At 44.0% G+C, this 22,018-nt stretch overlaps 1 protein-coding gene across 1 annotated transcript in view; it reads left to right on the top strand.

Annotated features, from left to right (window-relative positions):
* Window positions 1-19,696, top strand: part of RRM2B (ribonucleotide reductase regulatory TP53 inducible subunit M2B) — a 41,574-nt gene extending 21,878 nt beyond the window's left edge. The window contains exons 6-9 of the mRNA XM_054017279.1: window positions 1,825-1,958; window positions 7,705-7,809; window positions 8,461-8,574; window positions 13,860-19,696. Of these exons, the coding sequence (XP_053873254.1) occupies window positions 1,825-1,958; window positions 7,705-7,809; window positions 8,461-8,574; window positions 13,860-14,012 (506 nt within the window). The 3' untranslated portion in view covers window positions 14,013-19,696. The remainder of the gene's footprint in view (window positions 1-1,824; window positions 1,959-7,704; window positions 7,810-8,460; window positions 8,575-13,859) is intronic.
* The last annotated feature ends 2,322 nt before the right edge of the window (window positions 19,697-22,018 follow it).

A 22,018-nucleotide genomic window follows, 5' to 3' on the forward strand; every position in this document is an offset into this window, starting at 1 on the left:
TACAAATACATTATTGTGATTAAAGGGGTATTCAAGACTCATCGTAGACCCTCTTCCTTTAGTCATTCCCCCATTGCTCGTTGCAGAGTGATGGCTCCATTACAAAAAATATTCCACCTCTGTTGTGTCTTTTACCCGCTATACGCTCCACTGATTGGTTTGCAAGGCAGCTTGATTACTAGAATTGTGCAGGTTGTCCTTATCATGAGCTTTCCTCATGGGAGTCCACAATCACTCTGCTCTGCATTCCCTTTGCAGGGACCTTGGTGGACCTCCCCAAGTCACTTCCATTGTTTGTCTTTCTGGTTCCTTCGCTTCCACTGTTGGAAAGAGAAAACTTTTGAAAGTAATTGACCAGTTAAAAGAATCTCTTCTTGCACAGCAAACTAAACCTATGTGCTAAAAAGGCAGCGGAACCATTTCAGATGAATGGCTGCTGAAGAGATTAGCCTGTTTAGCCATTATAAGCATTAAGTAATAGAAGAGGAATATGTGCACTTCCATTGTACCAAATGCAAATGCATTTCCTAAAATGGAGCATTTATAAGTGAGTACCTCTAAAAAGTTAGACAAGGAAAACAAAATTTTCTGTATCCAAGTTATGTATTAAAAAATTTTCTGTTAGACTTCAAAAATCTCAGCCCAGTGATTATGAATTCCTTTAGCGTTAGTTGTAACGACTCTAATTGTGAATACATCTGCTGATAATGTGGATGTCAAAGTACAGTGCCTTATAGGATTTCACCATTAATTGAGCTCTGATTAGGCCTTTTTAAGATTAAAGTGTTCTGGTGAATTTTGAACATAACAAATCATTAAGTATTGCTGTATTTGCTCTTGAGATTATCCTAAATCTCCCGCACTTGTGTAGATTTTTTTCTAGGTAAATGCCTTTAAGCCTCTCAGTGTATGGGTTTACATGCACAGCTATAACTCCCTGGCCTGTGAACTTGTTAAATCTCAGAGGCTGAACAGGTTAGGCTAGTCATTACCTGGATGAGAGATCTCCAAGAAGCACTCCTGATGTTGCAGGAAGTGGTGTTTGGTGATTCAATAGGTGGCACTCTTCTCTGCAGTTTACATCAATAGTCTTTGTGGAGTCAGTGGCTACTAGGCAGTGGGAGGTGCTGTCATTAGGCTAAGGCATAAAAGAGAGTCAGATCATTTGTGGTCATTAAAGATTTTCAGCTATTTTTACAAGAGTCAGAATAATAATGCTCTAACTTCCTAGATGGAAGAAACTGTAGAAAGCCGAGTACTTTACAAATCTTAATGAATTGCATCCTGTCTTGCCTCTATCAGGTAGGAGACTACTCTTCCGTTTATGTAGGAACCTGAGAGCCAGACAGGTTAGGCTCACATAGGAAGTCTGCATCTCCCAATCTTGTCAACTAGTCACAACCACCTTCTACTAAGAGGAACAGGGGTATTAGGCCTGATGTCCTGGCCAGATTAGGCCTGATATCCTGACCAGATTTCAGTTTGGGCAATTAAATTCTTCCTTCCGAAATGCCCCTTTTACTGTCAATTGGATGTGCTATTTTTCCTCTCTTCCTGGTCTAAACTGTTGTGTGTTGAACACTTTTAATAGCTGTCCTATTTCACCCCAAATGTGGTTGCATTTCATTGGTGGGTAAATGATGATGTGTGCACGTACATGCATGCTGTGGGATCCTATGTGATGAAATATAAATATGGTACCTAAGTGGATGATGATTTAGTGCTGTTCAGTATCAATGTGTCTAATGTAAGCTGCACACCTGACAAACTAGAAGCAAATTTGATTTTTCTGAGTCTTAATTTCCAGTGTATTGTATTAAACAGGGGAGAGAGTGGTTGCCTTTGCTGCAGTGGAAGGGATCTTCTTCTCAGGTTCTTTTGCTGCTATATTTTGGCTGAAGAAGAGGGGTCTGATGCCTGGACTGACATTCTCCAATGAGCTCATTAGCCGAGATGAGGTAATATGTGGAACGTTACATTTGTTTGGGGGTAGAGTGTTCCTCTAGCTGAGAGTAGTGGGTGGCTGGGCTCTCAGTGAATCCGCAGGCCAGAGGGGAGAGGCACAATTTTTTCTGCATGTTCCCCTCTCCCTCTAGAGCTGCTGTCCACACACACTTTGAGCAGAGCCTCATAGCCATGCCAGTAAGGGCAATACTTCATCCATCTCTGTCAGCAGCTGTGGGAGAGGAAAAAGAGAATTGCGTCAGGTGCTGAAAAGTGGGTTTTCACTGGGGAAAAGGGAGAAAGCAGGTAAGTGGATGCAGAAGGTGGGGGAGCGCAAACACCAGTGAAGAAAGGGGAAATCCAGCAGGGCAGAGAGGGTGTGTTGCTGGCAAGACGGAGCTGTTTTGACACGTTACTGCTGATGGGGCTGGAAGAGGGCAAAGGCCTGAGACAGTTCTCTGAAACCCAGCCTACCCTGACACACATAGTAGGATTCTTCCAGAGCTTGTTACGTGGACAGGTGCAGCATCTTGACTGGGGGAAGGAACTGGTTGACCTGTCCATTAACTTTAAGCCACACCCACAGTATCCTCTCACTCGTTCAGCCATAGCTCGGCTGAGGCAGTTATGCAGGCAGTGGATGATGGCAGCACCAGTAAGACCCGCCCTCTCTGTTGGTGGGCACCCTTCCACAGTGCAGCACGTAGCCCCGAGTCTGCAAACCTTGACATTACTGGGAACTGCAGGAGCACTGAAATCCTGTGAGGGAGTAGGCTATTTTTAGAACATGTTTTAAGGGAGAAGGTGTAGGAACAGGTTTGAGAAATAAATTACCTCTGGGCAGATGTTAAACGAATGTAGGATAGCTTAAATACCACCTTGTTTCTAGGCAAGAATAATCAGCATCCTGAATAAAGCTATTCACCTAAATCATCTTAAAAGGAAAAGAAATAAGATGAAAAAAAATCCTAATTCACAGTATGAGCAAGGAATGAACTGGAGACACATGGCACAAGAAACAAAGTGATGGTGAATAATGGGAGAGAGCAGACTTGAGCCAGCACAGTGCTCAGCTTCCGGCACTGAAGGCAGCAGAAGTCAAATAGCCAGCAGAGAGCAGCAGGTGTGGACGTGTACTGGACTGCGCTGCCAGCCAGGGGTAGCCACATACATGGGATTCTGTAGTGCAGCCTGTGCCCACTAGCTTTACAATGGAGGTTCAGCCTGCTCACCCTAGGGTCCTAGTGTGTATATGAATGCAGCTGGCTTTGCATTGGCTTCTACCACTCAGGTGGTGGATGGTACAGGTTGCATTGTCCCTTTCTATAGCTCTCTCCAAGTACAGAACACAGTACTTGCACAGGGCCTTCTGCAGTGTTTGGTCCAGTGTAGGGGATATTTCTACTGAAGTGGCTGACCTTGTTCCCATTCTTGTTCCTCTAGTAACATACAGTAAATATATCTTGTGGAGTGGAACAACTGCTGTTCTGTATTACTGACACTGTTGGTGTGGAACACTTTTTAACTTAAACTATTTCTTAAGAAATTAAAAAGTACGGTGGCTTGTAATATATTTGTAAGGCTGCACCTGCCAGTATTTTTCTGGTACTGAACATATAGTAGTAATAGTAGTAACTACTGTAGTAACATTTATCCTCCTAGTCCCTCCTCACCCCATCTTGTAGTGACGGCTCCTCATGGGCGGGGCCCTGCACAGTTAAGGTGCTGTTAGAAAACATACATCAAGTTTAAAATCTGGAGCGCTGTAGAACCTGAAGGACAGATTAATATGCAAGATAAACATAGAAATGATTGAATCTACTGGCATTGGCTTAAAATGGTAAAGGATTCCATCACAAGGGAAAATAGCCAGTAGCTCTCGTTTAATTTAGAAGGAAGCTATATTATGATGATAGAATTGTTGAAGTACCTGATGGGACTGGAAAATAAAGCAATGTATGGCTCAGGCTTGAGGCAACTTTAATGCTTTGGAAAATAAATTCTACTTCATGTTCACTAATAAGATCCAGTTTCATTTTCTATTCCTAGAAGTCATTGTAACCTTTTTCATGCAATCAATATGTGTGTGGTTTTCAGCAGAAATTTTCTATAAAACTCACTTTCAGGTTAATGTGATGTAGGATGCTAAATACAATAAGTCTAACTGCCTTTTTGTGGCATGTCATTCAGCACCAAAACCCCCCACAGTTTTCTAGTTCAATTTCCAATGGCATAATTGTAACTAAATAGGTAGTTATTGCAATAAAAGTACAAAATGCACAAGGCATCTGTATTGAGAGAGGCTCAGCACAAAACTAAAATGATAAAACAGCAATATAAAATCCTGTAAAGAAAAGAAAATGTAAATTGTTTTCTGATGAATCTGGTTAGACAGATTGTGGGCACCACCTAATGCATGGTTATTTGGGGAATGTACAAGCAGTCATTCTCTTTTAAGCTGGAGAGCCACAGATTTTAAAAATTAGCCAAAATCCTACTAAAATATCAGGTAACATAATGCAAGTACCAGGCTAATGGTCCATCTAGTGCAGTATTCTCTCTCTGACAGTGGGCAGCAACTGTGGAACCAAAGGAATGTGCAAGAAATCCTGCAGCAGGCAGTTAAAGAAATTTTATTCTGGGAATTTTATTTCTAATGCCCATTCGAGGTTGGCTTATGAGGGTTTATAACTTTTCCAAAACTCTTGGTTGGCTGATTTGTTTTAATCTTCACTGTTGTCACTCTGGGTTTTCTTATTGTCCATATTCTATGCAATCCTCTTCTATTTTGAGTCTTAATGTCCTTAATGAAATCTTGTGGCAACGAGACCTACACACTAACTGCATGTTGCATGAAAAAGTATTTTTCAGTTTTAGATTTGATCTTAGTAATGGAACTTGTTTTGTTAAATTAACCTCCTCCTTTCTGCAAGAGCTTGGAGGGCACGTGAGAGGAGGAAAAAAATCTTAATACAGTAACTTCTCGCTTAACATTGTAGTTATGTTCCTGAAAAATTTGACTTTAAGCGAAACGATGTTAAGCGATTCTAATTTCCCCATAAGAATTAATGTAAATGGGGGGGTGGGGGGTAGGTTCTAGGGAAATTTTTTTCACCAGCAAAAGACTATATATATCACATGTGTACACACATAGTATAAGTTTTAAACAAATAATTTAATACTTGTACACAGCAATGATGATTGTGAAGCTTGGTTGAGGTGGTGGAGTCAGAGCGTGGAATATTTCCCAGGGAATGCCTTAGTGCTGAATGATGAACTAGCACTTGGCTGAGCCCTCAAGGATTAACACATTGTTGTTAATGTAGCCTCACATTCTACAAGGCAGCACAGATGGAGGGAGGGGAGACAGCATGAGAGACAGAGAGACACACCCTGTGAGAGAGAGATGCGCATTGCCCTTTTAAGTACACTGACCCCACTCTAAGTACATTGCCTTTTTAAAAAGATCAGTAAGTTGAGACAGCAACTGCTGGTAGCAAGCTCCCTCCATCCTGAGCCCTGTCATGTCCTTCCCCTGCTCTATGGAGATGGGGTAAGCGGGGTGCAGGAGCAGGGGTGAGGGGGACACCCTGACAGCACCCCTCTTCCCCCAACCCTGCACAGCAAGCAGGAGACTCCCGGGAGCAGCTCCAAGGCAGAGGGCAGGAGCCATAGGTGCCAACTCCCTGGGTGCTCCGGGGCTGAAGCACCCACGGGGAAAAATTGGTGGGCAGCTGTCCTCCCACCCCCCGCCCCAGCTCACCTCCACCTCCTCCCCTGAGCACCCCGTGGCTCCGCTTCTCCCCAAGCTCCCTGCGCTTCCTGCCGCGAAACAGCTATTTCACGGCAGCAAGCGCAGGGAGGGAGGGGGGAAGAGGCGGAGCTGGGGCAGGGATTTGGGGAGGAGTCCAATAGGGGCAGGGAGGGGGCAGAGTTGGGGACTTTGGGGAAGGTGTTGGAATGGGGGCGGGGCAGGGGTGGAGTCGGTGCCGGTGGCAGAGGAGGGTTGAGCACCCACCGGCACCACGAAAAGTTGGCGCACATGGCAGTGGTGGGGAGGGACAGCTGAACTGCCAGCAATTGATAGCCTGCTGGGTGTGCTCCGCACAGAGAACTTAGGGGAGTGGGGAGCTGATGGGGGTCTGCCAGTCCATCCTGGTTCCAAGCTCCCACGAGCCAGCTGCAATGGGCTGCTCTTTCTGCAAGCGGTGGACAAAGCAGGCGGCTGCCAAACAACGTTATAAGGGAGCATTGCGCAACTTCAAACTAACATGTTCTCTGATTAATCAGCAATGTAACAACGTTAATCGGGACGATTTTAAGTGAGGAGTTACTGTAAAGATAATTAAAATATCTTGAAACCATGAGTGTTCACAAATCTACTTCCAATGTCTGATGCTATAACATGATTACATGATTTCTGTCCAGTATAAATGAGTGCCCTTTTAAGTTTTGAGAAATACAATTACATCAGTGTTGCCATCAGGGTGGTTTTAATTAAATCAAATTGACATGTTCTTTTCATCATCTTCAACACAGCTTCCTCCTGAGGAGGAACACTTCTCATGATGTTTCATTTGGGCAACCAGGCCTTGCATTTCTTTGTTGCACTGTTTGTATTTTGTACGGATGCCTGTTTTACTCACAGGTAGAGGAACTTCATTAAAATATTCCCAAACTGGGTCTCTTTTACTGCCTTCTGCCATTATAGATTTTCCCTTCTAGTAAGAGAATGGCATGGTAGATCTCAAATCAATGAAGGCTACACTCAGAAAGACCTCAAGACTTCTGGAATATGCTGCTCAAACAGTTTCACTTTTGTTTCTACTGCCTGTCCCTCCCTTCTCGCATTTGTCTCCAGACTTCTCCTTGTCCAGATATATTCCGCTCCCAACAATCTTCTATTCATTGAACTTTTTGAAACTTTTCACTTTTAGAGAGGTAAGGGATTGACTCTGTGTACACAAATTTGCAGAGGGACAATAGGGTTGAGGTCTGTTATTTCTCATCTATAAATATTATTTATCATTTTTGCTGTTAACGATCATGTTATCTCTGGAGACACAAATCCACAGTTTGAGAACTACAAAACTAAACATCTCTGATGGTATCTTCTAGACCAGTGGTCTCCAAACTTTTTTGATCGCGCACCCTTATCAGTAAAAATTTTTTGAGCAAGCACCTCCTGCTGCGCCGAAGCAAAATAAAATAAAATAAAATAAAAAAAGCTGCTCGGACTCAAAAAAGGCGCTCCTCCTGCCGTGCACCCCCAAGGATCCTCTTGCACACACCCCACTTTGGAGACCACTGTTCTAGACTGAGCACTGAGTCCCATTGGGTAGATAGAAAGCTTAACCTAAATAATATATACAGAAGCCCTTGGAACTCCATAAGATTGGGTCCCTATTCCATGAACTATTGGAACTCATTTACAAACCTTTTCTTAAACATTACATGAATATATTGTCTCATAGTATAGAATAAGAATTTATAATCTCTATTCCATGATGAGATACCTTTGAGCTATAATGTATCTTTTAGATCGGATTTTTTTGAGGAAAAAAACTATTTAAATAAAAACTGATTTTTCTGATTTTTTTTTTTTTTTTTTTTTAAATCATTGATTTTTATCCACCCTGATTGCCATGAAGCAGCAAGTTAGGAAGCTTATTCCTCTGAGAGACAATTATCAGTACAAGGCTTTAAATAGCAAATCATGAGGGGCAGGAGAAACTAAACTTTCATTCTTTTGTATTTCAGGGTCTGCACTGTGACTTTGCTTGCCTAATATTTCATTATTTAGTGAACAAGCCTTCAGAAGAGAGGGTCAAGGAGATCATTGTTAATGCAGTCGAAATTGAGCAGGTGAGCAGACAAGACTGATCAGTGTCACTGATGGCACAAGAGGATTTTCATGCGTAAAGAAGGTGATGCTGTAGTAGAATTTCCGGAATTCCTAATAAATGACTGGTCCACACATGTGAATCACTGTAAAATTCCAACACACCACCTACAATCAATCTCTTGGTACTCTTGCTTGTCACAGAGAATAGAAGGTAGAGATGATTTTTGAGAGTACTAGCCAAGTGATTAGTAAAAGCGAATGCCACCACAGGTGGGTTTTCTCTTTCATGTTCAGTCACATTTACTTACAGGTAAGATTTTTTTTTTTTTTGCTACACATAGGATCTGATCCGGCTCCCCTTGAATTCAATGGCAAAACTTGCATTGATTGTTAGTGAGAATTGGATCTGTCATATAAAAAAAACACAAGTGAAAATTCTCACGGACTCTTTCACAAAATAAATATTAAACATAGAAAGTTGCAAAGAGCCGATCAAAACAGGAGACATTTGCTGTGTTTCTTGTGATGCAAGTTATTTAAGTTGTAAACAACCTCTGGGTCTGATTTCATAGAAATATCACAAACGATATACCACCACCAAGTAGATACTATTTGTTCCCCTTAAGTTGCACTGTCCCTTCTTTAAATGTCACTGTTGTGTTTTACTCCAGGAGTTTTTAACAGAGGCTTTACCAGTAGGGCTGATTGGAATGAATTGCACTTTGATGAAACGATATATTGAATTTGTGGCAGACCGGTTACTGACAGAACTTGGGTTCTCTAAGGTAAGAAAGTTGAGAGAGATGACACTTCCAAGAAATATTGGCCCGTTAAAATGGCCAAGCAAAGTTGTTTGTGTGCTGCACTAATTTACCACAGGTGTGGGTATTGCACCCATGCTGCACTTATGTGTTCTGCTGTATCTCACTCAGAGAACAATGTCAATATTCAGATTTCATTATTTGAAACAGATTAAACCATTGTTTCTCTGGCCAGGGTTCCCCTGTAATTACTACTTGGATTTAAATTGGAAGTGTGTGTTGCATTCAGGTGTTCTGATTTTACGAGGCTATAATAAAGTAGAATCGTTTATATTCATTGCACAAGGTTAACAGATTAGCATGCCCATCTCTTGGGTGGTCAATATAACGCTGAATTTGCTTAGATGGAAGCAAGTGACCTTTGAAAAATACTGTTACTCTGAGGAAAACAGATCTATTAATAATGCTGAGAGGAGATCTTCCTGAGGATAAACCCTTTAATTACACACAGAAAGAAGTGAACCTCTGAAAATAAGTTGAGTTGCGTAGAGTTTTTTGTGCTGGATGCATTCATGGTACAAACCCCAAGTAAAAAAATATTAATCAATATATAGGGTAGAGTGGCTCTCTCAGGGTGTGAAAAGTAAATGTTTATATTGCACTGCTTTAGTGGAATGAGACCCAAGTCTATTCTAATATCTTGTTTCCTGAGATATTTCATGCTTCCTTGCTGAGTGCTGGTTGCCAGGGTTGGTGGGTTGAGGAGGGGAGAACCAGTCTAGATATTACCTATGAGGTGCGGAGAATTCCTGCTTTATTTTTACCAAGGGATGTTACCAGCAAGTGGATGCTGCTGCGTCGAGTGCTGGTCCCTATGTGAATTCCACACATGGGCACGCATGTGCTTTCAACGCCTGAGATGGGAGATTTGTAGTAAGAAGCGTCTGTTGGTCCTCACGTTTGCAGTTGCTCTCCTCATGCTTCAAACTGAGGGCATAAAGGGTGGCACGGACCAATGCCTCTCCAATTCCTTCTTACCACTGCCTGGTTTGACTTCTTTGTGTCCGCATTGATCTTCCTCTGCTTACAATATCTGTAATAATATATTATAAATAGTTTTTAGTAAGTTTAGACCTAGTGTTTAAGTGTGTTAGTATTTTCATAGCTAGTATAATTTGTTTAGTTCTCCGGAGCTTCTCCCTGTGGAAAAGGATTATGCCAAGAGTCCCAGAGTTTAAGAACTGTATCTCCCGCCCTGGTTCCTTCTGCTTCATCAATGAACACTAGCGCTTCCTTTACTGACTTGGGGAGGCTCACTCAAACCTGTGAGGGATGAGACCTCCATCTGTGGAAGCATCTCATGGAGCTGGCCATAAGACCCCAGTCAGATGCAGGCTGGGGAGAACCTTGGTATAGTGGCCTTGTTGCGAGTTGTGCCCCTGCTGAGTACAAGCTCTGGACTAGGGGTTGAAAAAATTAAGCCTAATAAACTTCTCATAAGAGTAGGGAACAAGTATAGGCATAAGGAGACATTTCTATCCAGATTTGCCTCTGTGAAAAAGGATCCCTTCCCGTGTTGGTCTAAGTCAGGTAAGTCCTCATTCGCTGGTCCTTAGGGATTAGGTCTGCACAAACCTGTCCAAGAAGGAAAGGTGCAAAGGACGAAGGATCTAACAGTTCTGGTTCCAGCTCCTTTCCACAGGACAGATTGGCCCTGTCTGAGAGCTTTACACTGTACACCTGGGAGTCAGTGATTCCAGCACACTGAGTTCAAGAGCATTGGAGGCCCGGCCCCAGATCCATTGGTCCCCACCTCAGGAACTCCTTGAACTCCAGGAAGAACTGAAACCTTTACTTCTCTGGAACATATTTTTGCTCAGCTCTATTCATAATCTCCACTGCTGTTGGGCCTGGTCCTTTTTAGAGACATTTCAGTGTCAGGAAAAAACACCTCGAGGAAAAGAGGATCGTCCCCCACTGCATCCACAAGTTAGAGAATTCTTCCATTGGTGCCGCTGGCACCACGGGTAGAACAGGAGCCCACCTTTTTATCGGATAAATTGAGTGCTCCAGGGGACCCTTTTCCCCAAGGGAGACAAGCCCGGACAGAACCGCTCCTGGCTCTGGGGTTGGGGCACAGACAGGGGTAAGGGAGGCATGACCCTGAAAAGTTTGGGGACCACTTATCTAGACCCATCACCCCAGCCAGTCATGAGGCACGAATCATGGTTTCGCTCATCTTAGTTCTTCGCAGAAGTCCAGAATACCACTGAGCATTTGCCTTTTGAGTATAATCTCTTCAGTAAGAAGAGCAATGAGTCAGCAGGTTAGCCTTATGGCTACATTATGGTCTCTTAAGGACTCTAGATCAACTCTTTGCTTCCTGGAGATTTATACCCTGGCCCTGAAGAGAGAGCACCACAAGCAAACCTAAAGAGATTTACTTTCATGTGGATATTCACTGGTACCACAGAAGCTTTCTAAGATTCATGGTAGGACAAGAGCACTACCAGTTTAGAGTACTCCCATATGGGCTAGTGACCGCACCCAAGGTCTTTACGAAAGTCTTCTCAGTGGTGGCCTAGATGAGGCACAACAGCTCCGCCATCTTCCCATATCTGCATGACTGACTAGTAACAAGCTGAACAAGCCAGGAAGCCCAGTTGGCAACCCTGTCCTTACTCCATTTCTGACAACATTGGGGGTCTGTATAAATAAAGAAAATTTCACTCCCACAAACACTGTAGAATTCATAGGACTGACCTTAGACTCATCCTCAGTTAAAGCTATCTCCCTTTAAACAGATTTGAGGCCATGAGCAGTCACTCTTAGGCCTCGCACTACATTGAGGAGTGTGTCTTTCCCTACTGAGCCGCATGGCTGCGTGAGTGTATTTAACATCATTCGCTAGACTTCATCTCTGTTGCCTGCAGGCCTGGTTTTGGTCTGTTTATTCACCGGACAAGGACAACATGAATACCAGGATAACAATACTGTAAAGGTCAGAGCCTTTCTTGTATAGTGGACAAAACCGGACTAGATGTGAGCGGGAATCCCCTTTCTTCCACCCATACTGGACGCAACCATAATCATAGAGGCATCCCTCATAAGATGGGGAGCCACCATGTACAGTCACACTGCACAATGCACATAGTTCCCATGTGAGGCCAGAATGCATATAAATGTACTGGAGAGGAGGGCAGTTCACCTTGCCTGTAATGCATTCCTCCCCCTCATATGGTTCCATCATATCCAGCTAATGTCAGACAACATGATTGACCGTCTTTTGTGTAAACAAACAGGCTGGAGTGAGATCTCTTTCTCCGTGTATAGAGGCAGTGAATTTATGAGACTGGTGCATCAAGAAGAGCATCTTGCTGTTGGTGACATACTTACCAGGTATGCAGAAGACTGGCAGAAAATCTCAGCAGGCACTTCTCTGCAGACCGTGAGTGAGAAATACACTATTCTGTCTTGACTGAAATCTTCACCCAGTGGGAAACACCATATTGGGACCTGTTTGCCTCCCAGACAAACAAGAAATTCAATCTCTACAGTTGCAGAGCAACATTAGGCTGAGACTCCAAGGGTGATCCCCTTCTGTTATCCTGGACTGACCATCTAAGGTACGTCTTTCCTTCCATCCCCCACTACTTCAGGTTCTATAGAAAATTCGCCACAACAGGGCCAAGGTTATCCTCATCATATCCAATTGGCCCAGACATTTTTGCTTCTGGACCTCCTATGAATGTCATCCCATCCTCCTACCTATATACGATCTTTTCTGGATCAGGAGAAGGGCAGGATCAGAGATTGCAACCCAGACCCTCTTCATCTCATGGCCTGGTATTTGGATCATCTTAACTAAAACATTCATATTCAGAGGCCATCTGAACTATTCTCAATCGCAGCAGAAAAATCTCCACTAGAAAATGCCCTCTAGCTAAACAGCGTTCACCAGAATTGGCAGGTATCACTGCCATTTTAGACTATCTCCAGTCCCTCAAGATGTCAGGTTTTTCAACTGGCTAGCTGAAAGTCCATCTGGCAGCAGTCAGTGCCTTCCCTCATCCAGTGAAAAGCCACATTATCTTTACTCACCCTGCCACAATTTGATTCCTCAAAGGACTCATTAGGACCTTCCCACCAGTGACAGTACCCACAGTACATGGGACCTCAGCTTGGTACTCTCAGCTCTTACCTTCAAAATGATGGTCATATGTTCCATGTCATGCCTTTCCATGAAGGTTGCCTTCTTATTTGCCATCAAGTCAGCCAGACGGGTGAATGAATGGGATGCATTCATGGCTGATCCGCCGTACACCATATATCACAGAGAAAGTCTGTCTTGATTTCAGAGTTTCACATGAACAAACTTATTCACTTACCAATATTATTCCCAAAACCTCATGTTTTCAGCGAACAAACAAACAAAAAAGACTGCACTTCTTGAATGTCAAATAGGCCTTGGTCTTTTATCTGCAAAGAATGAAACTGAATGGGAAAACACCAAGAATATTTGTCGCCATAACAGAGTGCTCACAAGGACAAATATTATTGACTCGGTGACTCATTAAGTGGATCTCTGGATGCATTATTCTGTCTGATCAGTTGGCACGTGTAACTCGCCCAGACGGGTATGAGGGCCTACTTTATGAGAGCACAAGCAACCTCAGTGGCATCTCTTTGAGCTGTATCAATGCTGGATGTTTGTAAAGCGGCTACCTGGGGATCCAGCCACAACTTTACAAAGCATTTTGCTCTAGGCCAGGCTTCCATGGCAGATGCAGCTGTAGGCACAATAGTGTTACAGATATCCATACCAACTGCATCCTCACACTTTCCTCCTGTGTGTGTGTGTGTATGTGTGTATATAATATATATATATATAGGGACCAGCACTTGAAGAAGAAATGGAAGTTACCTACCTTTAACTGGAGGTTCTTTGAGATGTGTGGTCCCTATCTGCATTTCACTACCCGCTCTCCTACCCCTCTGCTTCAGATGTTATCTAATTCATGGTAAGAGAAGGAACTGGAAAGGTGTCTGTCCATACCACCCTCGGTTTGAAGCACAAGGAGAGCAACTCTGCATGCATGGACCAACAGACATTACTTGCTACAGATCTCCAGTTTCAGGCACATGGAGCACACGTGTACCCATGTGTGGAATACACATGGGGATCACCCATCTCAAAGAACCCACAGTTACAGGTAAGTAACATCATTTTGTGGATTATTCATGTGGGAATTCATAGGAGCATCATGTTGTCATTTCAGGAACTCCAATTTAATAAAGTTTGCTTTCAGGTCTTTCAAGCAGAAAATCCTTTTGATTTCATGGAAAATATTTCACTGGAAGGAAAAACAAATTTCTTTGAGAAGCGGGTTTCAGAGTATCAGCGCTTTGCAGTTATGGCAGAAACAACAGACAATGTTTTCACACTGGATGCAGATTTCTAATCTCTCTTCAGAGAGCATCTTGACTTTTTCCCACTCCCCCATCTCACTTCGTGTTGGGAAGTTTTATGTATTTCTTCTGAAGTCTACTAGGATTTTTTTTTTTCTGGCTTCCTACTTTGTGTGAAGTTATAAATTTACAGTTGAATAAACTGTAATTTAGCAATACAATATGTAGGTTATAACCTATAATGTAAATATCTTTTTGCATTGCACCCTGTAAAAAGGTCCTCTTAGAAATTCATGCAGCTTCTTAAAGGGATATACAGTAACTCCTCACTTAACGTTGTAGTTATTTTCCTGAAAAATGCAACTTTAAGTGAAACAATGTTAAACGAATCCAATTGTTCCATAAGATTTAATGTAAATGCGGGGGTTAGGTGCCAAGGAAATTTTTTGGGGTCAGACAAAAGGTATTATACTGTACAGTACTGTACTGTGGTTGGGAAGTACCCTGGCTGGGAAGCACCTTTGCAGCAGCAGCGGCAGCTTCCCTGGAGAACAGGCTCGGATTTTGCCGGGAATGCTCCAGGCCCGCCTCTTCCAGTCCCCGCTCCACTCCAAGCCCACCTCTTTTTCCACCCCCCCACTCCACCTCCTCTCCGGAGCACGCCACATCCCTTCCCCCCCCAAAGTCCTAAGCGCCGCCAAACAGCTGTTTAGCAGCGCTTAGGATTTTCTGGGAGGAAGGGGGAGGAGTGGCGACACGGGGCTTCCCTGCTTCTCCCCCTCCCTCCCAGCACTTCGCGCTTAGGACTTTCTGGGAGGGAGGGGCAGGAGTGGGGAAGCCCTGCGTCTCCGCTCCTCCCGCTCCTTCCCAGAAAGTCCCAAGCGCCTCCAAACAGCTGTTTGTCGGTGGGGGAAGCACTGGGAGGGAGGGAGAGGAGGCGGAGAAGTGGAACTTGTGCAATGCTCACTTGTAAAGTCGCTGCTCTTCCACAGAATCTTACAAGCAGGTAGCCAAACGACGTTCTAAGGGAGCATTGCACAACTTTAAACGAGCATGTTCCCTAATTGAGCAGGGACATAACATTGAAACAACGTTAAGTGGGACAACGTTAAATGGGGAGTTACTGTGCTATAAAGAACTTGTTTAACTCATGTTGTTGTGACCATTGGATAAAACTGGCTTTTTTTAAATGGCTGCTATGTTTTACTGTGCTTTAGTTAAGCTAATTACATCTCTAACTCGATATAACGCTGTCCTCGGGAACCAAAAAAATCTTACCGCGTTATAGATGAAACCACGTTATATCGAACTTGCTTTGATCTGCTGGAGTGCGCAGCCCCGGAGCACTGCTTTACCGAATTATATTCGAATTCGTGTTATATTGGGTCGCGTTATATCGGGGTAGAGGTGTATTTCTTAATTTGCATCTGTGCCTCACTTTGCAGTATTTTAATCTTGAATCCAGATGAGGTAACACTGCATGTAAATATGTTCCTGCAAACTCTTCTGACAACAGTTTTAAAATGTAAATTCGTGAATCTAGAACAGTGCTTCCCCTTTGTCCCTATGATAGAGTATCCTTCTCCACTGCTTCAAAAACATTAGTAGAGGAAGGAGTGGTGTGTGTTTAGTGGGGTATACAGTATGATTATGGTACGAACTTATCAGATCAGGTGATACAATTTGCTTGGATTTCCTTGTTAACCTGTCATCTAGCTCAAGCAGCTTTCATGACACGTGCCAAACCCGGCCTATCAGTACTAGCAGCAAGCGTTCAAGGGAAAATATCTTTCATATAAGATTTGTTTTGTAATATTATAAATCAGGTGGATCTATATTTAAAACTTGAGCCTGTAACGAGACAGAGAAGGAGAAAGTTTTTGGTGTTGTTCAAATCTCAGCCTACTTTATTGTTTAATCCAGTTGATGCTACTTACATGTAAGTGTCTTAACAGTAAACAGATTTACAGCAGCTTTAATCCCTTATTGCACTGGGGTTGTGATCAGCATCTGACATTGAAATATCAATTTCTACATATCTTCTTTATTTTATCCATTCTGCTGGGTATTCTATACTCTCCCATCCTTCTGAATTTCACCAGTATATTTGTAATGTAAGATAGTGTATCGTTCTGATTTTTTCCCCTTGAGGTGTATTTTTTTACTTGAGCCTTATACCATTGAGAACCCAGATACTGGGGTGATGGTCATCTGTAGAATAGCATGTTCAATGTGCAACATCACAGCATTACAATAGAATTTTCAGACCACAGGTAGTCACAGTGTACTAGTGTTTTTAAATTATTCTGTCAACACTGTAGTACATTGTGACTATCAGCCCCAACTAGTGAGTGCTGCATAAATGGTGGTGTGTGATCTGTATACAATCTAGCGTGTGTGTGTGTGTGTGTGTGTGTGTATTTTAGTTTATATCACAGGCAACTGCTACCGTATAGGCACAAATTGAAGGGGTGTTTTTATAATTTGACATAGTGACATTTGGTGTAGAAGGAATAACAGTAACAATCCAGCCCAGATTGACAGTGACAAAGTACAGCAGAACCCCATTTATCTGATTTAATTGGGACCTGGAGCCAGATCGGAAAACTCAGATAATCCAGAGAATGGGTAAGTATGAGGCTGCAGCACCATCTAGCGGTCACAGGAGAGATCTCCCACTTCTGGAAGTGTGTGGGCTGGTTGCTCACTTAATAGGAGAGCCAGATAATGGAGGGTCAGATAAACAGAGTTCTACTGTAGTTACCATCTGAATTATGTGAAGTAAGTCAGGCATGTCGGTCTAGTTCCTGGTGGACAGGTGTCCACATCACAAAAATAAGAATAATTGGCTCCCCCTTGTTCAGAGTCTGAGCAAAGAGGTCAAGGATTTAAAAGGCATGGAAGTAGAACTACTCTTTCTTCTAGAGATGGCCTGTCCAGTCTGGAGGGAGACACATTGGTCGGGCATTGAGGGAAAGCTTGCACCTATGGCTGTACTTGTACCTGTTCTTTGATTAAATAGAGAATGACAAATTCTGGAGCTCTCAATGCAGCATGTTTCATGAGCAGTATGTTCACATGGAAGGAGAAAATGTTACAACCTGAATGTGACCTGTTTGGGGAAAGGCAACCTCTTTTCTGCTTGTATCATCCTCAACTTGGTAGTATGAGGAGATTTTTTTTTTTAAGCATTTATCCAATGTTATAATTTAAATTAAGATACTTGATGTTTAGTCCAGGGTATTCACTCTTTTCTATATGGATTTGCTCAGGTCCCTTAGATAAACATAAGATACCAAAATCCTGTTACAATCTTTATTCAAGTCATGTGTGAAATATTTGTATAGTTTCAGTAACACGGTTCAAAAGATGGTCCTGGCCATGCCAGACTTCCTAAAGAAATGGACGGGGAAATATCTATGGCTTGCTAGTTCCTTGTTTTATTGCAAAGCCTAAAATGATTTAAATAAAGTTAATAAAGAAATAAACCATGTCTAAACAATGTAATCTAGTGTCTTTGGAGCACTTGTTTTATTTGGTAGAGGGAAGCTTGGCCTCTATACCTTGACTCATGATAGGAAACAGAAGATGCATTCCCCGCATTTTCTCAGAATCATTCTGTCATGCGGGGCAGAGTTTGCTCTCTCTGCATCTAGCAAGGGGTTTTATCCATTAAACCTATGGATGTCCCAGAAGCTGTGCAGAGCTTTGGATACCCATTGCCAGGGGTGAGGATTCTTGGAAATCTACCAAGGGCTTCTCCCTCAGCCCCCTAAAGCCAAAGAACCCCAACCCACTGGTCTCTGTGGTGTTTGGGGCCAGGGAGAGAATACAGTAGAGCCACTGCTCCCCTAGCATCTATATGAGTGTCTTGGCTTATTGGGCCCAACGTGTTACCTTCATTAATACACCTCTATCCCGATACAACATGACCCGATATAACATGGGTTCGCAGTCAATGCGGTAAAGCTCTGACACGCTGCTCTGAGCAGCGTGTTAAGGGGGCTGAGGTTGAGGGATTGGATAAGGGGCAGAGGGTCTCAGAGGCTGTCAGGGGCTCCCCCCCAGGAAGGCAGGAGCTGTGGAGTGGGCACTTTTGGGGGCCCTGCAGTCCCAGAGTGGGCCAGGGGATTAGCAGGGGGCTGGGAGCAGCCTGCTCCACTTCCCTCGCCCCAGCCCCAGCCGTGTCGCTCGGGGGAGGGGTCTCGGGGGAAGGGATCCCCCCCCACACTCACCGGCAATGGCAGAAGCGGAGCAGCCCTGCCCCAGCCCACTGCACTCCGCCAGCTCCTAGCCGCGGCACTCCGCTTCCCGCCGCAGGTGAATGCGGGACCTTTCCCCAACCCCTCTGTTCCCCAGCGACATGGCTGGGGCCAGGGCAAGGAAAGCGGAGCAGGCTGGGGCCGCGTCGCTCCGCTTTCTGCTGCCGGTGAGTGCGGGGAGGTTAGGGAAAGGACGCCCTCCGCGGCTGGGAGGTGGCAGAGTGGAGCAGACTGGGGCCAAGTTGCTCCGCTTCCTGCCGGTGAGTGCCTGTCAGGGGGCAGGGTGTGTGGATAGGGGTCGGAGCAGTCAGGGGACAGGGAGCCGGGGGGTTGAGTAGGGGGTGGAGTCCTGGGGGTGATTAGGGACGGGGGTCTCTGGAGTGGGCAGTCAGGGAACAAGGAACCAGGGGGGAGTGGCAAAGCAAGTTCGATATAAAGCGGTCTCACCTATAACGCAGTGAGATTTTTTTTGTCTCCCGAGGACCACGCTATAGCGGTGTACCTAGTGGAGGGTGGTAATGTTACTCACTGTTTGTTCCCTACTAGGAGTATTTGACAGAGTATCTATAGCTGAGTCTTTAGGGCTCCAGAGCTGATAAGTCTGCACTAGATTCCTTTAGGTACCCACATTCCTTTTCATATTTTGTTCTCCCTGCAACCATTGATAGCTATTGAACAAACCCCTGCCCTCAGTAACCTGTCTCTAATGTCTCTCTGGGAATTGGCCTTTGAGATAGTGAAACATTGTGGCGTTATTGACAAACTGTGACCGTATAGATTATTGTTGCAACCAGGGTCCTGTGGTTGCACCAGGTCTTGTTCAGAGGAGGCCAAATAGGGTGTCTATGGGAAGGTTGTAGATTGCTGGTTATGATTATGCTGTCTGTATGTGTGTATCATTTTTGTATTTGAAGTTATGAATATTGGCTATGTACTTGTTTGATTCTAAGTAGCCTCAGTGAAGTATTTGGTCAGCTTCTTGAGAAAGGACTATTCTCAGTAAGTGCCCAATCAAGAAACGCTTATCTGACAATCGACTTTGGGAGATGCCAATCCACATCTGAGCTTTCCTGGGAATGTTCAAAATAACATGTAAACAATGGCGTTGGCCTGCAAAAAGCTGAATCATTCATAGACATGTGACTTGCCCAGGTGACTGCAAACTCCATCTTGTTGAGGGGATTTTACACAGGAGAACAAAGGGGTTTCCACCCACGAGAGAGACTACAGAAGGCCCTGGAAACCCCTCCATTTTGTCTTCAGCTGGCTCAAGAGATAGCCTCTCCACCCCAAAGAGATGCCTGAAAGAAACTGGAACAAAGGACAGTAACTGTGGGAGTGTGAGTGATTGCTGGATCCAGACTAGGAAGGAGCCTAGTCTGTGAAAGAAGCTTTTTGGAACATCTGTGAGGGTGAGATTTACCTGCATTTAGTTTCTTACTGTATTAGGATTAAACTTGCGTGTTTTTGTTTTATTTTGCTTGGTAATTTACTTTGTCTGTTATTACTTGGAACGACTTAAATCCTACTTTTTATACTTAATAAGCAAAAAGTGATTTTACTAATTGACCCAGAGCAAGTAATTAATTCCTGGGGGAGCAAACAGCTGTGCACATCTCTCTTTCAGTGTTATAGAGGGCGGACAATTTGAGTTTATCCCAGGGGTGGCCAACCTGAGCCTGAGAAGGAGCCAGAATTTACTAATGTACATTGCCAAAGAGCCACAGTAATACATCAGCAGCCCCCCATCAGCTCTCCCCCCCACTCCCTCTTCCCAGTGCCTCCCGCCCACTGCCAGCCCCGCCAATCAGCACTTCCCCCTCCCTCCCTGCATCTTCCGATCAGCTGTTTCATGGCATGCAGGAGGCTCCGGGGGGAGGGGGAGGAGAGGAGCGAGGGCACTGCAGGCTCAGGGGAGGGAGTGGGAAGGGATGGAGTGGGGGCAGGGCCTGTGGCAGAGCCAGGGGTTGAACAGTGAGCATCCCCTGGCACATTGGAAAGTTGGCGCCTGAAGCCCCAGCTCCTCTACAAGGAGCTGCATGTGGCTCCGGAGCTGCATGTGGCTCCAGAGCCACAGGTTGGCCACTCCTGGTTTACCCTGTATAAGCTTTATACAGAGTAAAACAGATTTATTTGGGGTTTGGATCCCATTGGGAACTGGGTCTTAAGCTGTTTTCAGTTAAGCCTGCAGTGTTTGGGGGATATGGGTCAGACCTGGGTCTGTCTCTGTAGCAGGCTAACGTGTCTGGCTTAACAAGACAGGGTACTGAAGTCCCAAGCTTCCAGGGAAAACGGGCTCTGAGGTAGTTTCAGCACATCAAGTGGCAGTACCAAGGGGTTTCTGTGACCCAACCTGCCACAAACATATTCTCCCAATTTTGTATATACGTGTACGTAAAACCTGTTTAATATTATTGAAAACTACCTGAGTGCATGGAGAGGAGACTGGATCCCAAGATCACTCATTAACCCTGGTTCCATAAGTCCCTGTGGCACTTACGATACATTCAGTTTTCTGTTTGTGTAAGAAGCAAGATTACTGCAGAGCCTAGTTCTACTGCATTGCAGTGCATACACCTCTGCTTGCCAGTGAGTCAGTTATGGATATTTTTTTTTATAGACACTTGGAAAGCCTCTAAAAATGAAAACAAGGTTTTTGCCTTGTAAGTGCCTAAATCCTCTCACTTTTTGCAAAGAAATGTTCACTTTTTTTCCAACCCTTCTGACTTTGAAAGCTGAAAAGGAGTGGGAAAATAAATTCTTCTAGTGTGTGTGATAGTGCAGCAGACTATCCATGAAGAGCATATTATTGGCGTTAAAGATCCAGTAGCATTGGCCTATCAGAGCCATTACAGGTTCTAGCTGGATCTCTAGATAGTGTGTTGTCAACCGAAAGAACACTCCCAAGACAGCAAGATGTTCTAGACTGCTGACCTGAAGTCAATAATTCTCCTGGTATGTGTGGCCATTCACTGGTTCAGTTTATCTCACTAATGAACACTTCTTTGCCCTTGTGATTAATTTCTAGATCTGTGATGGTAAGGAATAAAGGAACAAGAGGTTAAATTTAGACCTGTTATAGACATTTGATCAGTCATAATGCAAGATAATTTTTAAAATGTCCCTGTATGCAATAATGGAGAAAATTTGTGAAGGTGCAGGACCCTGTTCTCTTGTGTGTAGAAAGCCCTGGAAGGGAAGGCCTCAGATTGGATACAGCAGTGATGAATCAATATGGCGCCTAGACAGCTTGTTCGGCCACTTTTGCTCTAATGCAAGTTCCCTTGCAGCAGGTGTGGGCGACAGCAGAATGAAGCAGTGCCTAGACCTAGCACAGCCACACACACACAATCCATATATTGCAACACAACAGTCTATCCCTGCCATGCTGCCATTACCTGGGCTGCTGTCCTCTGCTGTATGTTAAATGCATGGAACACAGTCTTTCTGCATGCTGTCTTTCCATACCGTGCAGCAGGCAGGGTCATTTGGCCCTTAGTTACTGTTGCATTATATTTTACAATATGAACTAATGACCCAGAAGTCACACATTAAAACCAAATAAATTATGACTGACAGGAGCTAAGGGGTTAATAACGGCATGTTCCACAGAGGGATTGAATTGGTTTTCAAGTGTGTTTGTATCGGTGACCATTTTAAAGGATCTGTTTGACACAACATTTTTAATATAACTGAAAGAGCACGGGAGGTTATTTTAATTAAAGGGAGGTGGTACGGAGCAATGTATCTAGTTCCCTCTGATTGCCACCATTTTATAGATTAACCTTCCCCAGTTA

The sequence above is a fragment of the Malaclemys terrapin genome, chromosome 2 (assembly GCF_027887155.1).
Source record: "Malaclemys terrapin pileata isolate rMalTer1 chromosome 2, rMalTer1.hap1, whole genome shotgun sequence".
NCBI classification, from domain to species: Eukaryota; Metazoa; Chordata; order Testudines; family Emydidae; genus Malaclemys; species Malaclemys terrapin.